At 39.9% G+C, this 24,213-nt stretch overlaps 1 protein-coding gene across 1 annotated transcript; it reads right to left on the bottom strand.

The window, feature by feature from the left end:
- Positions 1-14,854: 14,854 nt before the first annotated feature.
- LOC124116228 (transmembrane protease serine 9-like) lies at positions 14,855-23,895 on the bottom strand. The gene is made up of 7 exons (XM_046477481.2): positions 23,830-23,895; positions 20,784-20,954; positions 19,309-19,513; positions 18,185-18,285; positions 17,886-18,020; positions 15,513-15,673; positions 14,855-15,145 (listed from the first exon to the last, which is right to left on the bottom strand). Exons 1-7 carry the CDS (start codon positions 23,888-23,890, stop codon positions 14,999-15,001), a joined length of 981 nt encoding a protein of 326 aa, XP_046333437.2. The 5' UTR covers positions 23,891-23,895; the 3' UTR covers positions 14,855-14,998.
- Positions 23,896-24,213: the final 318 nt, after the last annotated feature.

Below are 24,213 nucleotides of genomic sequence, written 5' to 3'. Positions count from 1 at the left end.
TTACGACGAATACGGTATGTGTTTATGCCAAACGATTGACAAAGATCTCTCTGACGTGTTTGGATTCATCACACGCATCTGCTGATCATTTAAACCTTAAGTTGCAGCTGTCTTGGCATAGATTTTAATACCCACACTCATCATATATTTACCTTAGGCCCTATTTGTCGCTCATAACACAGGTTCAATTCACTGCAATGTCATTTCATGGACGAATGCTATGGATGATAAAGTCCTGTGATGTATCAGGATATATGTGCTTCGTGAGAAAAACTCTTCACAGCAGGTTCAGTATTTGTAAAGTGTTTAACGAAAGAGAGCATCTTTACGAATGTCAATATTATTCAACACCTCGAACGAAACATATGAACACTCTTTGACAATGTGTTTTTTCCACTTCCTCGTTAAATCAGCTTCCTCACTGGAGAGATGTATCTTCTTAATTTGAATTACTAAACATGTAATATATAATTAAATTCGTTTTAACGTGAAAAAAGGATTAGTAATATATTAAGTACCTCAGACAATGTATTGACATACTATTGGTTACAGTCACATAAACGCGCAGATTGTATCCCCGATGAGATGGAACCTTATGGACCATCTTCCCGAGACAAGAGAGTTAACTGACTATAAAAGTGAAGTCAGTTAACGCTCCTGCCTCGGGAAGATGCTTATAAACAGGACCATATAGACTTTGGGACGGACTGTTAACGTGCCTCACCTGTATCATTGTTATGGAATATGTATAGTTTGTGTAATTAAAATTGATCCAGGCAAATACAACCACGTGTAGATATATGATCATAGTATATGTTATCTACATGTAACAGGTTGAGGTGGTTTATATGAATGACACAACTACCAAAGTTATATAGCTGCATGTTTCAGGTGCACAGTCTAAGGCACTTAAATCAGTAATTGTTGGATTTCTTAGAGCTTGTCACCTATCATACTATTTTGTCTAAACCCGGCTCTGAATAAGTCCCCGGAACCTAATTGCTGGTCGTAAGACATGTTTGGAACTGATGGGCAGGCTCGATGACTTGGTTGATTTTGTGTCATCGTACCCTTATTGTGTAGGACGGTGCTGTCAACCAGTAGTTGGTGTGGTTGAGGCTCAAATAGTTACAACCCACCGTAAGATAACAGGAACATTGCTGATCGCAGCGTAAATCAACAAACTTAAAATTGTGTAGAAATTGCCATGCATGTTTTGGTCATTCTAATTGCAATTTACATCCTTCTAAGTAAACGACCCCAATAAGGAATTTCAAATTCATTTGTGAAACAAGTTGAAACAGTTCAAACTGTGCAGTTAGATATTGTTGGATGACTGCATGTTGTCTTTCATCAGTCACAATCCAACCGGGACCACCTATCGTTCTGGCCTTCCATAATTGCGGCGAGCTCAGTTGGGTCCATTTCAACGAACGAAAGTTTTTTTTCATAAAGATCATCAGTCAGTTATAATAATTCTGACTCTTTGTCCTGTTTTGCTCCGTTGAACAGCACGTAAAATATTATATCATCCTTTATAAATGTATCTGAATCTGTGCAATGTTGAGTTGGAATTATCGCTGTAGGATTTATTCCGTTACAATTATTAGGTAAGGACTAATTATGATATGACGCAGATTTCTAGAAAAAAATCAGTACTAAGACAAGGGGCACCACAATTACACCAATGCTGGGACTCGAACGAGGATTTTCGGCGTAATGAGCTTACACGTGAACCACTATACTTCAACATCGCAATATCAGGTGATTATTTGTTTGTTTATTGTTTAGCGCCACACTCAGCAAGATTTCAGCTTTATGTCGGCTGCCTGAAAATAATCGAGTTTGGGCTTATAGACCAGTGGTTGATAATATGAACATCGTACGAAAACACGAAATGAACCAAGTAACCGAGTCCATCTACCCAATCCGTTAAGTCGCGGTGCCTCTAACGACAAACATAGTTTGCTTGGGCCTAATTCTAACCCGGAATCCCAGCTGGGGTAAAATTGAACAAAAGAAACCGTTTCTCATCAGTTTCATTCTTTTATTCATCATGCATTTCAGCAGATGGCTTCAACTCGGTCTTCGAATTTTGACTTACTCATCATTGTTGAGGTACAAATTAAAAGAGTTGTATTTTTCGTTGTCGTTCTCGTGGTCCATGGAAGATGCAGCGAAATTTGGGAGTATCCTATCTAGGTCCTGACTCAGCCCCTGCCTGCTGGCTGTCCACACTGGGTCATCCAGGTGAAGATACAGCCCCCACACGACACTGCCTGGGGGAACTGGGGGTTGCGGATGATGTCCCCACATTGGTCAACTGTGGATAAAACTTTGGCTTGAGTGTTCATAATAGAAAGTGATAAAATGGATCCATCGTTGAGTATCGTTGAAATTATACAAATGATACAATGAACAAGTAGCATTAGAAATGTTTAAAATTTAGTCCACGATTCTTACCGTACGCAGCACAAAAGCCTTGGGTATCGTTGAAAGACTGTTGACAATCATCTGAACTGGCGAATCCAGTCCTCAAGTTTCTAAGTCGCCTTGGCCTTCTCCCTTGGCTAGCGCAGAGAGCGATGCACACCAGTAGGAACACACACGCCAACAGAGACCGTGCCATGGTGTAGTGAATGATATTCTACGTAGAAAAATAATCTTAGTAACAACTGGAACTCAGGTGAACATTTATATACATCGTATCTGAGGAGGAAATGCATGTTCAAACGGTCGGTTGAACGAGCATCATACACTTCCTGCTGTTTGAACTGACTCTGCAACGTGAGGGAAGACGTCTGAAGCAACATGCTTCCAACAGTGAACTTGGTCGTTTCCAAGTGAACCCGGAATCTTCACGGTACAGATCCCAAGTTAAAATGATTTAATTAGTTGTATTGAACAGTATTCACGCTTGATTCGGGAGGAAAGCCCAAAGTGATGCCTGGTCTTACCTCTTTGGTAAAACCCACAAGCACGGACAAGGTGCTGACAGACAAAGAATCACAGTCGGGGCGAAGCACAGGTACGAAAATCTGCCCAAATCAAGGAACGCGTACCGTATTCGACGTAATAAGCACCCAGGGTGCTCTCAAAATTAGAAAAAGGGGGCTCTTGTTAGAATATAATTTTGGTGAAAAAAAACAGAGTTGAAAGATTGTAAATGTTGTGGTTTATGCTGACATCCTGAAAAGATATAAAAGAAGAACATGTGTGTATTACACGATAGATATATTTTTGAGAATTTAAGTGCCCATAATTAAGGGTGCATATAACACACGATATACACATATATACACGAATAAGTAAGTCTTGTGTACATTGATCAATTGGAAATGGTGCTAATTGTGATGTTCACTAGCCAATATATTAGCAAATATCGCCACGGGCGCTTATTAGAGCGGGGCGCCTATTACGACGAATACGGTATGTGTTTATGCCAAACGATTGACAAAGATCTCCAACGTGTTTGGATACATCACACGTATCAGCTGATCATGAATACCTTAAGTTGCAGCTGTCTTGTCATAGATTTTAATACCCACACTCATCATATATTTACCTTAGGCCCTATTTGTCGCTCATAACACAGGTTCAATTCACTGCAATGTCATTTCATGGACGAATGCTATGGATGATAAAGTCCTGTGATGTATCAGGATATATGTGCTTCGTGAGAAAAACTCGCCACAGCAGGTTCAGTATTTGTAAAGTCTTTAACGAAAGCGAGCATCTTTACGAATGTCAATATTATTCAACATCTCGAACGAAACATATGAACACTTTTTGACAATGTGTTTTTTCCACTTCCTCGTTAAATCAGCTTCCTCACTGGAGAGATTTATCTTCTTAATTTGAATTACTATATGTAATATATAATTAAATTCGTTTTAACATGAAAAAGGTTTAGTAATACATTAAGTACCTCAAACAATGTATTGACATACTATTGGTTACAGTCACATAAACGCGCAGATTGTATCCCCGATGAGATGGAACCTTATGGACCATCTTCCCGAGACAAGAGAGTTAACTGACTATAAAAGTGAAGTCAGTTAATGCTCCTGCCTCGGGAAGATGCTTATGGACAGGATCATATAGACTTTGGGACGGACTGTTAACGTGCCTCACCTGTATCATTGTTATGGAATATGTATAGTTTGCGTAATTATAATTGATCCAGGCAAATACAATCGCGTGTAGATATATGATCATAGTATATGTTATCTACATGTAACAGGTTGAGGTGGTTTATATGAATGACACAACTACCAAAGTTATATAGCTGCATGTTTCAGGTGCACAGTCTAAGGCACTTAAATCAGTAATTGTTGGATTTCTTAGTGCTTGTCACCTATCATACTATTTTGTCTTAACCCGGCCCAGAATAGGTCCCGGAACCTAATTTCTGGTCGTAAGACATGTTTGGAACTGATGGGCAGGCTCGATGACTTGGTTGATTTTGTGTCATCGTACCCTTATTGTGTAGGACGGTGCTGTCAACCAGTAGTTGGTGTGGTTGAGGCTCAAATAGTTACAACCCACCGTAAGATAACAGGAACATTGCTGATCGCAGCGTAAATCAACAAACTTAAAGTTGTGTAGAAATTGCGATGCATGTTTTGGTCATTTTAATTGCAATTTACAGCCTCCTAAATACACGACCCCGATAAGGAATTTCAAATTCATTTGTGAAACAAGTTGAAGCAGTTCAAACTGTGCAGTTAGATATTGTTGGATGACTGCATGTTGTCTTTCATCAGTCAAAGTCCTACTGGGACCACCTAACGTTGTTGCCTTCCATGATTGCGGCGAGATCAGTTGGGTCCATTTAAACGAACGAAACTTTTTTTTTATAAAGATCATTACTCAGTTATAATAATTCTGACTCTTTGTCCCGTTTTGCTCCGTTGAACAGCACGTATAATTTTATATCATCCTTTATAAATGTATCTGAATCTGTGCAATGTTGAGTTGGAATTATCGCTGTACGATTTATTCCGTTACAATTATTAGTTAAGGACGCAGATTTCTAGCAATATTTCAGCAATACTAACACCAAGGGGCACCACAATTACACCAATGCTGGGACTCGAACGAGGATTTTCGGCGTAATGAGCTTACACGTGAACCACTATACTTCAATATCGCAATAACAAATTATTATTTGCTTGTTTGTTTGTTTGTTGTTTAACGCCAAACTCAACAATATTTCAGCTTTATGTCGGCGGCCTGTGAATAATCGAGTTTGGGCTTATAGACCAGTGGTTGATAATATGAACATCGTACGAAAACACGAAATGAACCAAGTAACCGAGTCCATCTACCCAATCCGTTAAGTCGCGGCGCCTCTAACGACAAACACAGTTTGCCTGGGCCTAATTCTAACCCGGAATCCCAGCTGGGGTAAAATTGAACAAAAGAAACCGTTTCTCATCAGTTTCATTCTTTTATTCATCATGCATTTCAGCATTCGGTCTTCGATTTTTTGACTTACTCATCATTGTTGAGGTACAAATTAAAAGAGTTGTATTTTTCGTTGTCGTTCTCGTGGTCCATGGAAGGTGCAGCGAAATTTGGGAGTATCCTATCTAGGTCCTGACTCAGCCCCTGCCTGCTGGTTGTCCACACTGGGTCATCCAGGTGAAGATACAGCCCCCACACGACACTGCCTGGGGGAACTGGGGGTTGCGGATGATGTCCCCACATTGGTCAACTGTGGATAAAACTTTGGCTTGAGTGTTCATAATAGAAAGTGATAAAATGGATCCATCGTCGAGTATCGTTGAAATTATACAAATGATACAATGAACAAGTAGCATTAGAAATGTTTAAAATTTAGTCCACGATTCTTACCGTACGCAGCACAAAAGCCTTGGGTATCGTTGAAAGACTGTTGACAATCATCTGAACTGGCGAATCCAGTCCTCAAGTTTCTAAGTCGCCTTGGCCTTCTCCCTTGGCTAGCGCAGAGAGCGATGCACACCAGTAGGAACACACACGCCAACAGAGACCGTGCCATGGTGTAGTGAATGATATTCTACGTAGAAAAATAATCTTAGTAACAACTGGAACTCAGGTGAACATTTATATACATCGTATCTGAGGAGGAAATGCATGTTCAAACGGTCGGTTAAACGAGCATCATACACTTCCTGCTGTTTGAACTGACTCTGCAACGTGAGGGAAGACGCCTGAAGCAACATGCTTCCAACAGTGAACTTGGTCGTTTAGTCATGGATGGAGTGCATGACTCTGTGCTGTAAGATGATGGTTGGGCCTTTTATGATTGCACTGTAACATTGTGGTCAAAAGTCACTGATCAAACTGATTTCAAACGACTGGACACTAGTAATGATGAATGAAAAAAATAGATATATTCACCATTAGTTATGTTAAAAGCAGAATTTCAATTTGAAATTCATTTGTCAATTTTTATTATACAAATATGAAGTCTTTGATATTTAGAAGTTGGAAGAACATAAAGACATGAAACGTAAATTGGTAAACACTTCTCAATTGTTTCTTAACTACTTCTAGCTACTTCATGGGCGAATAGAGAATACATGTGTATTGAGGTAATAGGTATAAACAAATTGGAAATGGTAAGAACCGCTTAATTTATATTTCCCTATTTTCAAAATCGTATTCTGGATTAATTTTGTGATGAAACGCTTCTATTTGTGACATAGTAATACTGAAACACAGATTGTTATGTACCTGGGTGCCGTTATACAAAGCGATCTTAGTGCTAAGGTGATCGTAACTCCCATACCTTAACATAGACTTACGACAGTCGTAGCGTTAAGGTTGTTTTGTACAACGGCACCCTGTTCTATTGTGTTTCAATTGTGTTTTGAGCACCCTTTCCATTGCCTCTTCCACTCCCTCACATCATCGTCACGATATTGCTGAAATGTTGCCGATAAGACGTTGAATCTTAAATCATGTGATGTGATCCAGTGTGCCCATCCAGCAGGACACACATTTGTCCTTTAGAGATTTGTCATAAGGTGGCAATGGTTTCTGGGACATTTACTAAAATGGGATCATTGTCGTATGTTAGTGCTTCCAAAAGTTTAAATCTGTCAAAGTTCAGGATATTTGAAAATATAGGAGCGTTTGTTAGCTTTTACCCCAGGCGTGTGTATATACAGGATGGTAGATTATGTTAACACAAGGTGGGATTAATGTACAAAGATAACACGATAACGGCGAAGCCAGTGAGTTTAAGGAAATAATATCTTCACAAAAGCTTACAATGTATATGTGGGCCCATCGGCACTCAACTTTCCCACCTATACATAATGAATATTCTACGAAAATGAGTTATAAGCTTGTACCATATCAAACTATTATAAAATAGGATAATATATGATCCTAGTAACTTCTGCCTGTAGACTGTAGATAGGTTCCATGGTCTATCGGGTTCACAGTATACCAAACAAAATATACTACGGGATGGATGCTTATTTTTATCGTTCGTACGTATCAATTCGTCTGTAATTAATTTTAGTGATTGAGGTTTTTCGATGCAACGCCACTTTGAAAGTTTTTCATTGATGTCAATCAATGCATGTCAGCTTAACGTTGGGAAAGCCCGCAGTAATGGCCGATGCAAGTTCCAGTAGATTGTCACTTTAGTGCACCCCATAAACACGTGCACGGTGCTGAAAAACAGTAGCATTGTCAGTGCAAACTTGGGATTCGAATTAAAGCCCAGTGGGACCAAGCACCGTTAGCAGACCCTACTCCGTGAGGACTTAATGGACACAAAATATTCAAAATATACAAATTCAAAACGTACAATTTATTGGACTAACCTGGGGCACACTTATCTTATTCCAGTATTTTCTGGATTATTAATAATTTTTTAATGTTTTTTAAACAATCCACAGCGGCTATGTTCATGATCCTCCCTAACACTCTATCACTTTCTCTGTAGTGTTATTTTTAGTAGCTTCTTGTTCGTATTTGGTTAAGATTAAGTGTGTGAAATGCTCACATCCGTGCTACCCCTATTTCAATGTACTATTGTGTATTGCAGCTGTACACGAGCGGACGTTAAGAGTGCAGTTCAGAGCAGTGTAGTCATACATGGTCGTATACAATAATGCGTGATTTTGTGAGTGCATTGGCAAATGGCCACAGGAAAACTAGGTCTCAGTCAGTGTTGACTAGATCTTACTAAATTGGGTGAGTTGGCTTGAGGAGTATTTCAGTCACGTCACGGCGTGTCAGCTATATTTGTTTGTTGCGCAACGCCACACTCAGCAATATACCAGCAGTATGACTGCGGTCTGTAAATAATCGAGTCTGGACCAGACAATCCAGTGATTGACATCATGAGGTTCGATCCACGTAAGGGGCGGTCGGGTAGCCTAGTGGTTAAAGCGTTCGCTCGTCACGCCGAAGACCCGGGTTCGATTCCCGACATGGGTACAATGTGTGAAGCCCATTTCTGGTGTCCCCCGCCGTGATATTGCTGGAATATTGCTAAAAGCGGCGTAAAACCATACTCACTCACTCACGATCCACGTAATTGGAATACGAGCCTGGCCTCACGATCCCTTTAGTTGCCGTTTACTTTTAGGGTGTAGGGTAGGGTGCTGATGACCTATTCTAACCTCAATCCAGATAGTCAACGACTGTAATTCAAAGAAATGATGTTGTAAAACTGCTGACTCACATCATGTCAGATCGTGTTTATGACACAGTGAGTGGGTGTGTGTGCGAGTTTAACGCCACTTTGACAGTATTTCAGATGTATCACGGTGGATAACCACGAAGTGACGCAGGTTGTAGATGGTTACCACATTGTGAATTATGATGCTGGCGAGCTTATCTTATTTTGCTTAACAACCATAAAGTAAATACATAAAAGAAATAACAACATCGTCACTTATACAAATAATGCGAAGATGGAAAAAGGAGATGTAAGGTTTCACACCATACATAATTTTGGTATAAGTTGACTCTTGAATTCGAACCAAGAATGAGCAGATCCTTGTACTGTAAGATACGCAACTCTGAACAATGGTATGTATTCTCTGTATAACGACATGACGAAAAAGTTGCAACTGGCATATGTGTTTATTCATGTAACATGCTTCAGTGAATTTATCATATTTTGGTAACAACCATAAAGTTAATACATAAAAGAAATAACAGCATCATCAATTATTCAAATAATATGTCTATGACGTTATAAAACAATAGCGGTTCGATCAGTTTGTGTTGTCATGGATCACGGATCATGCATCGATTATAGACTGTCACGGAGCTGAGGTTGATGGTGATGAGGGATCTTGATACATCTTCATCCTGACTGGTTGCAGAGGGACAGCCATGAAAAAATACATCCTCCGCAGGTGACTGCCTCAGGGAGCTGTTGGGTGCGGATGATGTCGCCACACTCGTTAACTGTGGGAGAAAACAATATTCAGGTTCCATACAACACTGTCATTGCTATGTGCATTCGTGCGAGAAAACTGTCAAGCTTTATCTGATATAGTGGACGACTGAAGGCACTTTTTACCGATGATGTTTGTAAAGACATAGATATAATTTCAAGCAGTTGATGTTCATTTTCAAAAACAAATTCAAGACACGTATATAAAATATAAACATGACCAATTGCCAAAGCTAATAAGTGTTATTAATATTTATATTAATGATAATAACATCTTCGTATATATAATGTAAAATGCAACACTCTATGCCAGAACACTGTTCGCTTGGTGTACATTAAATCGGTTTTGTTAACACTACAAATGAACCAAAAGGAAATCAAAATCGCCATAAAGACACATAGTCAGAATAAATCTTAATTTTACGTACCGTATGAAGCACAAAACCCATCGTTGCTGGTGGAATTGAACACTTGATGACAGTCTGAAGAGGCAATCAAGCCGGATCTGACTAATCTGAATCTCGTCAGTCTCCGGCCTTGGCCAGTACAGAGGGCGATACATACCAGAATAATCACACATGCCAGCACAGATCGAGACATACTTACTCACAGGACTGTATCGAACACACGGAATGGTAGGGTATATATATAAATGTGAAGAAGGAAATAGGAGTTGCAGGTTTCACAATGCCTTGATGCTGTTTCTGTACGCTACGTAGTTCACAGTGGCAATGCTTTGTAGGTGGGGCTCCATACCCAACTGTTTGTCGGACACACATACAGACATGGACGGAAGGAAATGGTAGATGAAAGGTTTGACATGGTCCTTATGGTGCATGGTATTGGTGAGGTTGTTGTAGTTGCAGTCTTTGTAGGATGGACACCATACCCACCCACATTGTCCTTCAGGTCGATGCGTGGATGAAAGGATGCTCTCCATGGTAGTCTAGAGTGTTGGAGTGCATTACGAGGTCAACCACAACCAAATGAAATGTGTTTGAATGTAACCTTTCACATTTTACAAAAATATACGAAAATAGTTTGAAAGTTCTCGTTACTTGTTTTTACTGATTCTTTATAAAAGGAAATGCGTCCTCTTGTCGTGTGCAGTGCAACGTGACATGTCAGTCCTGCCCTGACAGATAACTATTTATCAAGCAACCTTCCTGTGAAACACCTATGCGTATATCATTACTTGACGATGAAGCGGTGACTTATAACAACCGCACGGATATATGTAGCTACTGTTGCCAGTGAATATCTTCTCGAGATAGACGTTGTTACCTTACAGTCGGTCATTTCAACGAAAGGGGTGAGTCTATACCATCGAAGTTTTAATTTACATAAGTGATTTATTTTCAAAATTGCCAAATTGCAATGACTGTTTTACACCGCTGACAAAATGATGGTACGATTCCGACTATATGATAAGCATGTGTTGTGAATCACTGTCAAATAGTCATGCCATCCCTACTTTCATATAATAATGTGGATAGTTTTTATGCATAGATCTAAATATGTGACAGATGAGGCGGTTTCACTGGACTCTTAAATTTCTAGATCAGGTGGTAAATCATTTGATGGGAATTGACTAGGCGACCACCATTGAACGGTATCAGATCATCGAGGCTGAGGCTTCTGTAAAACTTGGTGCCAGTTCTGATGCCTAATTCTTGCCTAAATGTCATATCCCAATATTCCACAGAGATGTTATGCACGAGGAAATACCCGCTCACTACGTTCATGTATATAACATGAGTGAGTGAGTATGGTTTTACGCCACTATTAGCAATATTCCAGCAATATCACGGCGGGGGACACGAGAAATGGGCTTCACACATTGTACCCATGTCAGGAATCGAACCCGGGTCTTCGGCGTGACGAGCTAACGCTTTACCCACTAGGCTACCCGACCGCCCCGTATAAAACATGAAGACACGTGGCAGAATTTGACCCCATCATCGCATTCAAGAGCACATATACAATGAGGATCGGACGCAAAACTGTGCAGCCTGGCTATTTGTGTGGCATCTTACAATGAGTGCCTTGCACCTACTTGATGAGTTACAAACCGTAACATAGGCGGAAACCGCTGAATGAGCGTAAAGCAGCATTCACTCACTCATAAATTGATAAAAATGAATAGTTATGAAAATATCATTTATTTCATCTTAACATTGAAAGCATTTCGCTCCTACATTATACTTGTTACACTATGTCAAAATTTGGAAAATGTGTATTTGTTACAGGTGTGTGTTAATGGGAGATAAAAAAAACATGTTGGGCGAGGTTGATCAGCTTCTTCGGCATAGGGTCATCCAGGTGAAGATGCAGCTGCCACAGGAGAGAGCCTGGGGGAACTGAGGGTTCCTGATGATGTCCCCACACTGGTTCACTATAATATGGAAACGCAATAAAAGTAAAGTGATGGGGGTAGAGTACAAATATAGCGGAATCAATCAGACCATCACTCAAGCTTAAAACTTTTCAAGACATTAATTTGAAGCTTTTGAATGGTATTATTTGTTTGTTTGTTATTTAACGCCACACTCAGCAATATTCCAGCTGTATGACAGCGGTATGTAAATAATCGAGTCTGGGCCATTCAATCCAGTGATTTACATCATGAGTATCGATCCACATAATTGGAATACGACGACATGCACCAACCAAGTCAGCGAGTCTGACCACCCGATCCCGTTAGTCGCCTCTTACGACAAGCATCGTCGCCTTTTACCGCAAGTTATGAGTTGCTGAGGACTTGTTGCGTTTTAAAGTGATACACATAAGAGAGACTAAATGTATTCGTGAATGTCAACTTCTTTATGATGAGGAATACACCTTTTGTGACTTTATGCTTAATATTAGACCCGTGAAGATCCGGGGTAGAATAGGTCTTGTATGGTGTATTTTAGGAACATTCCTATTCGCATAGTTAAAGACCGCTGTCATATAGCTGGAACATTACTGAGTGCGGTATTGAACACCAAACAAACAAACAAATATGCATAATATTCCTTCTTCAGGTGATCAACATTCCTTGTGGCGTGTGTATTTTATGACCATTCGTATTCGTGTGTGTATTTAATGAAAATTCCTATTGGTGTGTATATGTCTTGAGTATGCCTATTGGTGTGTGTATTTCAGGAACATTCCTATCGGTGTGTGTTTTTCATTAACATTGCTAATGGTTAGTGTATTTCTTGCCCATTCCTAGTGGTGTATGTATTTTATGAAGATTCCTATTGGTGTGTGAATAAAATGAACATTCCTATTGGTGTGTATACTTCTAGCCCATTCCAATTCGTATTCGTGTGGGTAGTATAGGAACATTCCTATTAGTGTATGTACTTTATGAACATTGCTATTGGTGCGGTATTTCATGAACATTCCTATTCGTGTTTGTATTTCATGAAAATTCCTATTGGTGTGTGTATTTCATGAACATTCCTATTGGTGGGTGTATTTCATGAACATTCCTATTGGTGTATGTACTTTATGAACATTGCTATTGGTGCGGTATTTCATGAACATTCCTATTCGTGTTTGTATTTCATGAAAATTCCTATTGGTGGGTGTATTTCATGAACATTCCTATTGGTGGGTGTATTTCATGAACATTCCTATTGGTGGGTGTATTTCATGAACATTCCGATTGGTGGGTGTATTTCATGAACATTCGTATTCGTGTGTGTATTTCATGAACATTCCCATTGGTGTGTGATTTTCATTAACATTCCTATTGGTGTGCGCATGTCATGATCATTTCTATTGGTCTATAGTTTATGAACTGTCCTGTTGTTTATATTTCGCAAGAAAATAACCACTTGTATGAGCGCAACATTTCGAGATGCTCGCGAATTGTTACAGTACATACCAAAGTAAGGCAGTATCTTTGTTTCGCACCAACAAAGTACCGGCCTTTTTTTCTTTCTAAAACAGTTTTCGTATCCAAAATAGACTTCGCCTGCCTTAATAAATTGTATTTGGCGTAGAGAAAGGTTACATCTCTACTATGACTGTGATCCCGCGAAGGGGAAAGAATCACCTACAAACGCCTGTTCTCAAAATGATAAAAATCTGATAACACACTAAATATGAAAATATGTCGATTAATTAAAGACCGTCGTCGTATAGCTAGATTATTGTTCTGTGGCGTAACAACAAACAAACAATTTCAATCAGAATACGACAGAAATTGACCGCTTTCGAGGAAGAAAATAAAGAAATTATCTTACCGTACGCTGAACAAAACTGTTCGTTGGTGGTAGATTCAAATGATTGTCGACATTGTTTATACCCAGCAAACCCGCTCCGTATTCTTCGTGGCCTGGTAAATTGACAAGCACACAAACAGAGACACAGAGCAAGGACGACGCACTTGAGTGTGAAGTGGAACATCGTTATGGATCAGTTTGTAAGATGAGTTGTACGATAATGTTTTTACGAAAAAACTTTCTTATATATACTCACCCTTGACTAAAGGACATGTCTTTTAACTTTCCTTCACGACGTGTTGTCAATGAGCCCGCAGCATGATGCCTTGGTCAAGAGGTGATGTATTTGGTCGTGTTTTACATCCGACTCGTTTAATAAGGACTTCAAAAGGTATGCGTGATTTTTAACGGAAATAATTAAGATGGATCTTAACAAATCTATACGTGTCATCTGTGAGGAAAGGCCCGCATTGTTAAAAGTAGTAAAATAGTTATATTTACATTGTTTCATTATTTATTATTTTTACACAATATAAATCATAATTTCGTCTGCCATGTAAACAGAACATCATATTTACAGTTCACAGCTATTTTGTGATTTTTGTTCTCTACCTGGTATGTCATAAAACATAAAATTAGTGCTTATGTTGTTGAATTTCTTAATGTATATAGAAGTGCAAATATAATTGTCATCATTTAGTTTTAATTACTGTCACGGGAACAGTTTCATGTTGTTATGGTGAATCCATACGAATGAATCCATTATCCGTTACGGTTCTTAGGTACGTACAGCAATTATAAAACAGTAAAAATAATTGCTTCGAAGCGCAAATGCGGCATAGTTTCTTCAAGTCAGCAAGAACATGTAGTTCTAACAGAGAACTGGCAACATATTAATTAACATTTGTTAACTCATTCTGACTGCCGTTTCGGATTTTCTCCACGAAATTATAGACACTACCACAAACAGACTTAACTTTAAATGGAGGCCAGCTTGATGTACTGTCACATTGCTATTTATAGCATAATATGTAACATAAATGTATCCACATACATTTTCTTAGAAGTTCATAATCATATATTTCAATATGTTATAATTTATGATTAAATGACTTGTTTGATTAAGACAAATCTCTGTACGGAATACCAGCACACAGACATGTAAACGTTGTAAAATATTGTATATACATAAGGCTGAAAAATAACTACAACCACACGTCTATGCCTTTTGTACGGACTATGCATTTAATTGATTGAAGTTACATATTTTCAACAAAGCAATGTGTCAAAATATCGTTGTCATAGTGTAAACGTGGAGTCTTTCTCAGCTCAGACAGCCAACATCTCATTTGAACAGAACCGGTGCCTAGATCCAGGAAGAATTAAAAGCGACAGCGTTAGAAGGAGTCAGAGCAAGCCTCGTGGTTTCATTAAAGTTGGCTCTGATCAGAACTCCTTGAAGATGCCACTGGTGGTCGCTGTCAGGACACATTATTGGGCTTCCAGTATCATCCTGAAATAACATGTAAATACAAGTTGCATTAATGTCTCTATGTTAAAAAGTATTTATTGTCTGTATTTTGTACATGAGGTGGGTTAAAACGGCTTTGAAACCTATTTCAGTTGTGTCACGACGTGTCAGTTTGATGTGAGAGGAAACCCGTATAGTGACAAAGCAACGATCGGATAGGGGCGAATTTGGTTCTCGAACACATGATAACCGACTCCTGCAACGGCTAAGGGAAGCAACTCACCTGAGCGAAATGTGCTGCCTCTGACTATTGGATCACGAGGGACATGTGCCCCCTATGTAAGGTAACATTCACATAAAAAACAAAGGGTCATTTCTAAGATTTGAAATAGTCAAATGAAGTTATTACCCCCGTAGTGCTGTGACCTTGTTCCATGTCCAAGCAGAGAAGGTTGTCCGTGAACGGTATACCAGTCCCACTTGAGATGGCCATGCATGATGCTTTGTCCAGAATGGTTACACTCTGTTCTAACGGCACAGCTGCAAACGCAAGTTCCCCATTCCCGCTATCTGAAAATGCAATAAGATTATCAAAGATAGAGAATCTCACCCGAGTGTCTTTTGATATCAAATATATCAACACGAGTTCATAAAAGTGGAAAACTTCCGAGGCTTGCCGAGGATTTTTGCCACTTTTATCACGAGTGTTGATATATTTGATGTCAAAAGACACGAGGGTGAGATTTTATTTATCATCCAACATCAACATCAACTTTTTTAATTTGTAGACAGTAATTAGCAGTGTCTTCAGTGTAAAAAGTACTGCTAATAGCTTTAGTAGCAGAGCCATTAGTGATGTCATTTGATTGTAACGTCATGGTAACCAGTGATGTCACAATGGTCTGCAAATGATTGTAGATCATAACATACAATGAACTCCACAACCTTCCGAATTGGAAATATTGCCTTTCGAAACGTCTACTTATACACATGACATTAGTCTGTGATGCTAAGCCGGGTCATTTCACTCTACATGTTAAGAATGTTATTATGTGATGCAGAGTTCAAATAGTTTCTCTGTTTCAGGTCACTATATCTTGTAGCACGGCCATGGTGCGACGTACACGTAATATCGTTTCTGGGGCATGTATATGCAGAAACCTTGCCAATAGGAGAGAAGGAGAGGTAATAGAGTAACCTGTCCTCACGTAGCTATATGGCGACGGCCTGTAGATAATCTAGTCTGGACCAGATAATCCAGTGATTGATATTATGACCAACGATCCACGGCGTCCTGGTTCGATGACATACAATCAACTAAGACACCAACCGATCGATCCATTAAGTCGCGATCCCATCTTACGACCAGCCAAGATTGCTATTCATCTGTACAAACTCCGAGTCCCAAAGGGCATGTGAGAGTTTATACGCCCTTTAGCATTATTCTAGCAATGTTACATCGGGGTATATTATTCTAGCAATGTTACATCGGGGTACATTATTCCAGCAATGTTACACCGGGGAACATTATTCCAGCAATGTTACATCGGGGTACATTATTCTAGCAACGTTACATCGGGGTACATTATTCTAGCAATGTTACACCGGGGTACATTATTCCAGCAATGTTACATCGGGGTACATTATTCTAGCAACGTTACATCGGGGTACATTATTCTAGCAATGTTACACCGGGGTACATTATTCCAGCAATGTTACATCGGGGTACATTATTCTAGCAATGTTACATCGGGGTACATTATTCCAGCAATGGTACATCGGGGTACATTATTCCAGCAATGGTACATCAGGGTACATTATTCCAGCAATGTTACATCAGGGTACATTATTCCAGCACTGTTACACCAGGGTACATTATTCCAGCAATGTTACATCGGGGTACATTATTCCAGCAATGTTATATTGGGGTACATTATTCCAGCAATGTTACATCAGGGGACATTATTCTAGCAATGTTAAATCAGGGTACAGTATTCCAGCAATGTTACATCAGGGTACATTATTCCAGCACTGTTACACCAGGGTTCATTTTTCCAGCAATGTTACATCGGGGTACATTATTCCAGCAATGTTATATTGGGGTACATTATTCCAGCAATGTTACATCAGGGGACAATATTCTAGCAATGTTACATCAGGGTACACCAAGGATGGGCTTCACAGACTGTACCCATGTAGGTAACCGATCCGGGTCTGTGGCAAGACGAGTGAGTACTCTAACCACTAGGTCACTCCTTAATAACTACATGAAAACAAGTATAAAGTAACAAAACTTAATTACTGCATATGTTTTAGTCCATACCCTCAATATGTATAACTATGACAGTGATGATTCTTTCGAAGTCCTTTCCGAGTGTATGCATAGAAACGTCACTTTGCTCTCAAGTTTACCTGGTCAGTTTCATATTGATAATATCAACTTTCATTTCTAAACAACGTTTAGACTTGTTTTTGTTGAGAAGAAAACATCTAACAAAGAAAGCAAAGCAAATTTCATTACATTACCGATTTGGGTTACAATTGGCCTTAAGCAATCCATGCTTGTCGTAAGAGGCGTCTAAAGAGATCGGGTGGTTAGGCTCGCTGACTTGGTTGATGCATGTCATCGTATCTTAATTGTGTAGATCAATGGTCATGATGTCAACCACTAGATTGTCCGGACCAGATTCGATTATTTACAGACCGCCGTTATATAGCTGGAATATTGCTGAGTGCGGCGTCAAACAAACAAACAAACAAACAAACAAACAAACAAACAAACCTCTGCGTCCCCAGCCAACCATTTTGCAGGCACTCATGTCCAGATCAGTTGTTGTATTAGATGTACATACGGGACGGACACAAGGCGACACGTTTACTTCGTTGGTTAGTTTCAGAATCACCAAACCTGACTGTTCTGTAACATAAACGTTGCATGGATTTAAATAATGAGATACCATTTATTGGTGAAACCACTTAATACTCTAAATCTGTAAATACGTCTTTAATTATTATGTTTGTTTGTTTGAAAAACTTGCATGCATGAAAAAGTAATGCCATTATTATATTAATAACTTCTACCAATATTCTCTGGGTTTTCCAGATCTATCGTCATTTTCTCATCTTCATCGCCATCCATATTTATGAAGTAGTCTCCAAAGTATGCTTCAAGTGCTCCAAATCTGAAAACATTAATTGAATACATGTATATGTTAAACACATGACAGTGAGTAAGGGTAACCGTCGCGATTGGCAATATTATCGTTATATAGTTTGGAAAGCCCCAACTGATGCAGCTGTAGACGTGTAACTCCCTTATGCAACAATTGCATGGATGACACATAGAGGATTGTGCATGGTGTTGAATTTGGGATCAGAAACCGTGCGAAGCGGATCCTGACACAGCTAAGGAATGGAAGTTTGCACATCGAATCGACCACCGGGTCGTCAGTGACCCAGTAGAGGAGGGTTCAATGACATTCGAACTGAACCTTGTCACACCAAGACCGCACCATAACATTTGTTTGTTTTTGTTTGTTATTTAACGCCGCATTCAGCAATATTTCAGCGACGGCAATTTGTAAATAATCTAGTCTGAACCAAATACTCCAGTGATTGCCTCGATCTACGCAATTTGGGATACGACATGCATCAACCAGCGAGCCTGACCACCCGATCCCGTTAGTCGCCTCTTACAAGCATGAGTTGCTGAAGACCAATTCCAACCCGGATCTTCACGGGGCCTGTGGTACAAGAGGTACATGGATGTCATAAACATACACATAATATTTATTCATTAACTCTCAATGAGTTAAGTGTGTGAGTTGGCAGTGTCTTTAACATAAGCGGCAGTGGTAATATTTAAGGTATATAAGACTGTTAAGTTAAACATATATACAACGCAAAATGATACTCCCCAGGGAGCTGATAATGAGTGCACACTGATCCTTAACTGGATTACTAATATTGTGTTGCGCCGCCGACTATGCTTGTCTTAAGAGGCGACTAACGGGATCGGGTGGTCAGGCTCGATGATCTGGTTGATGTATGTCATCGTATCCTAATTTCGTAGATTGATGCTCATGATGTCAATCCCTGGATTGTCTGGCCCAGACTCCATTATTTAGTGACCGCCGTCATACATGTGGAATATTGCTGAGTGTGGTGTTAAACCACAAACATAATAACTAAATATAGTTACTTACGTGATAGTTTTGTAGATATCGAATGTGTTTTTATCAACAAGAAGATGCTCTTTGGAAACAAGAACTGCGTTCATGACATGAGAGCTGGTGAATACAGGTGAACTGAACCTGACTGACACAAGCCAGGGCCACGAGCACCGAGTTGCAGCACTACCTCCAATTGATCGTCTTGTTCTTCCAGCAACCAGGCCACAGACGTCGGCATCTGAACAAGTCAAGCAAGGAATCTGAATGTATTTCGAGGATACTAAACTAATATTGTCCGATGATATGTTTTCGCATCCAGTGACCTGATATTGATATTTTCACGAGTGGTGCAGAAAGAGAGAAACTATAAGCAAGGTCCCTGGTAATGAGATGAGTTATTTAAGATGACGATCGGGATGACTTCCTATTGACCTACTCTAACATCTGACTGATGCAAATAAAGCTAGTCCTGGTATGACGTGTTATTGAACGAGTTAAGTATCGATTTCATATACTCAGATAAATACTGAGTCTGTGAATATGGTTTTACGCCGATTGTAGCAATATCTCATTATCACGGAGGGGGACAACAGAAATGGGCTCCACATATAGTACCATGTGGGTCATCGAACCTGGCATTCCGAGTGACGAGCGAACGCTTTAACCACTGGGCTCCCCCATCGCCCCTCAATTAAATAAAATATTTCATCACTAACTAATACATAGCTATCAATTGAACTTATGACCTAAACATATACGAAAACGATGGCATAATAATTTATTGTTTAAAGGCTTGAGTAAGAACAAACAACACAAGCAGTTTGAATAGAAATGTATGCGATCGTGAGCAAATTACGTAGGCAGATCTACTCATGCTATGTACGAGACAATTGAATAATTTATAATCTGATATCCATATTTAAACTTGAATCATCACATTTTGATTCTGCGTCAGAATAGGTCATTTCCACTCAATGTTTCTCGTAAGTGCAAACTGAGATCATTGTGGCCATAATGTCAGATCTGGTTGGTCATCGCAACCCAGCGGCGTGGGTAATCGGGGTCACAATAGGTCCTAAGCTTGTCGTATGAACATGGGCCAGGTGGTCAGGCTCGGCGAATGGTAGATTCCGAGTCATCGAGCCCCGACAGCGTGGGTCGTTGCTCATAAAATCATTCACACTTCTCTCTCTAATCCAGACTCGACAAGTTACAGGCAGGAATAGTGCTGTCTGTGGCGTTAAACATCAAACAAAAATACCAATGGTGTTGATCAACACTCGGATCAGGACATTATTTTAAAGGCCGGAATAAAAGCGTGTAATAAGCCATTGACTGACACACTCAAATAATTCAAAATACCCCACATAGGTACAACATGTGAAGCCGTTTGTGGTGTCCCTAGCCTTGATACAGCTGGAATTTTGCTAAAAGCAGCGAAACATAACTCACTCTCTTAACAATAAAGGTTTCATGTTCAGTGTAAATAACCAGTATATTGTCCTCACCAGAGGTAGTTTGGTCGCTGGGGTCAACAACTGGCTCCCCAGGGGTGACGCCACAACAGCTAAATCCATCGTCACACAAAGATGAAGGGGCTTTGCCCTGATCATGTGGCGTTATACCAGGTGGACAGGAAGAGACGCATTCGGAGCCCTCGTGGAAGATCCGGCACCAGTCTGAAAGAGACAGAACCTCGTTTCAAAGAATATTGAACATGTACTCACACATTTGTTGAAGGATCACCGACTGTACAATGGTTTGGTCTGATTGAGGGCTCTGTGGAATGTGAAGGAAATGCCACAGGCAGAAATAGCTGACAATGTATTAACGTGATGGATATAGTGTTATAACGTTATCGCTTATCGGAAGAGGGTCCACTCGCACGTGTAGACGGTGATACGTTTTCGAATCAAGACACCTGGTTTTCAAATTATTCCGATAGTTTATGAGTGTCAAACAGCATGGAAGTGTTGTTGATTTGCTCCAACTTGTCGAAAACCACCATCTTGTTTTCAATATATTGTATGAGTTGTCTAACGTCTGTACAATCGTGTTGCCTGCATATTTTTGTCAAAGGGATTATCTTTCGTCCCCACTCGCCCCTTTCCGCAATCTGCAGTAGACTCGTCCCTAAATCGATAAATGTTATGTGAGAAAATACTGCAACCCAATCAGGATGGCTTCAAGTACTTCGGTCAAAGAATCCCTCAGGAATAAGTTTAGATTTTACATATGTCTTGCATCGAAAATTAAACCCAAACAAAATACAGTTAAACATGCTCAGTCATACTGTATAATACCATAAGTTTCGATGTGTTTTGAATAGAATCTGGAATTTTATTTGATATATGGGGGAAATATACGTGGATCATTACAATTCTTTTAGCTATGCCCATATGCGCTTCGACAGAACAAAGTCGCCAAAATGGACACGAGAGGGGCACGAGTCGCTCTTCGGCTTGTCCCGGAATGACACGAGTTTGTCACGAATGGGGGACTACTTTGTGGATTATTCAGTTGAGTGTTGAACGTTGAGTATGACATATATAGTCTAAGATGATATTTCATGTGTCGAGTGAAACATGACATTTCACGAGACACATGGAATATCCTAGTTATCATAATTTTCCAGCACTGATTAACTGAATTAGTTACAGGCTGTCGCGATATAAGTGAGTAAGTGAGTTAAAGTTTAAGGTCACATCGGCAATATTTCAGCCATATCGTGACGATGTCGCGATATAAACCGTCGGGCAAGAAAATGAATAAACTTGAAAATTGGTTATGATAATTGTTTATAAATGTTACTTGGCTGAAAACAGTCGCCGAAACATTGCAAACGAAAGTTCCAAAAGCGCAATTATGATACCCGTATCAACTATAAATAACAATTTTTTGTAAGTTTAATTTTAGCTACCAATAAACATGGGGGTGACCCGTGAAGATTCCGGTCTTCAGCAACCCATGCTTGCCGTAAAATGCGACTATGCTTGTCGTAAAAGGCGACTAACGGGGTCGGGTGGTCAGGCTCGCTGACTCGGTTGATACATGTCAACGATCCAAATTGCGTGGATCAATGCTCATGATGTCAATCACTGGATTGTCTGGTCCAGACTCGATTATTTACATACCGCCGTCATATAGCTGGAATATTGCTGAGTGGGGCGTTAAACAACAAACAAACAAACAAATAAACATGGGTGTATACATTCATTTGCCCGACAGTTTAGCTGGGACTTTTTATCGTGGCTTTATACGTTCACTTACTTTCTCACTCGCTGATACATTATTTTAATTACATTCTGAAGGAGAAACTGGGCAAACAGCAGACTACGTTTGATTCTAGTAACAAATTAACATACGTTTGTATTTTGCTGACTCGGCGTTTAGTGATTACCCTATATTAATTAATTTCACACACGAAACTGGAATTGGAAATTACTAGAACCAGACAACGAAATTGAATGTTTAACTAGACCCGGCACACATACTTCCAGTGCGTGACAAAACTTTCAGAGAAAGACGAACCCATTGGATTTGGTCAAAATTGTACTCTAACTAATCCGGATATCGATCCCGAATTTATTTCGTTCATACATCGTCAAGTACGATTCCGACTTAACAAGGTCCTGGGCATACGCCATTAGTGAGTGAGTGAGTACGTTCTTACCCCACTTTTAACAATATCACGCCGGGGCCACAAGAAATGGGCTTTACATTGTCCCCTTTAAGAGGAATCGAACCCGGCTTTTCGGCGTAACGAGCGAACGCTTTTTAACCACTAGGCTACCGCTCCGCCCGTATGTACTTAGACAAAGGGCCAATTTATCATGTACAGTAAACTACGGTTATAACGAACACGCTTATAACGAACTGTCGGATATAACGAACATACTTTTTTGGTCCCGACTATTTGCTGTAGTTATGCTGTATATATGCTTATAACGAACTACGGTTATAACGAACTAAAATTAGTAGTCCCTTTGAGTTCGTTATAACCGTACTTTACTGTATTTGACTCTCCCTAACATACCCCATCTTCCAAATCAGGTTTACTTTGTTTGTTTGTTGTTTAACGCCGCACTCAGCAATATTCTAGCTATGTGACGGAGGTCTGTAAATAATCGAGTCTTGACCATACAACCCAGTGACTGACATGAGCATCGATCCACGCAAGTGGGATACGATGACATGCATCAACCAAGACAGCGTGTCTGACCACCTGATCCCGTTAGTCGCCTCTTAGGACAAGCATAGTCACCTATTACGGCAAGCATGTGCTGCTGAAGACCTATTCTAACCCGGATCGTCACGGGTCTACATCAGGTGAGCACATCGGCATCAATAATTACATAAGGTGCCGTAAATTTTAGGACAACGCAGTACAGTACATTACCCAAGCAAAATGAAACTTATTTAACTCAGGACATAAACTTAGTAGGAAATTAAAGCTCGTAAAAGATACCACAGCCATGTTCTCACTAACCTGGATCTCGCTCTAAAACTGGACTAACGGATTGTCTGCTTTGACAAATTACGCCGTATACTTACTGAAGGCAGCACTTGTCACAGAGACCAAACCAACCAACAGCACAAGGTTACGTAGGGCCATCTTTGCCGTTTTGCATTAAAACACAAACAAACCTCCTTATATATCACTGCAAACACGTAAATTTAATTGCGACTTTTTCAAAAGACAGTTTTCCTTATCAAAGACACGGAAAGGATAGCATCATGGACAGCCGCACACAAAGGATGGAACTTGCTTATCTAAGAGTGCAGTCTGATTAGGTAACAATCCGTCGTAACACCGCCCCGTCATCCTTTTGTTTCTAATACAAGGCGAGGCTTTCACAACTTGGTGCTATAGACATCTAGACATGCGTCCGTTTATATTATTTCAAGCTTAGACTATCAAGTTTTGTCACCCTTTGA

Source organism: Haliotis rufescens, unplaced genomic scaffold, assembly GCF_023055435.1.
Source record: "Haliotis rufescens isolate VD_foot unplaced genomic scaffold, xgHalRufe1.0.p SCAF_19, whole genome shotgun sequence".
Taxonomy (NCBI): domain Eukaryota; kingdom Metazoa; phylum Mollusca; class Gastropoda; order Lepetellida; family Haliotidae; genus Haliotis; species Haliotis rufescens.
The sequence above is the reverse complement of the archived record's forward strand: the minus strand, read 5'-3'. Positions and strand labels throughout refer to the sequence as shown.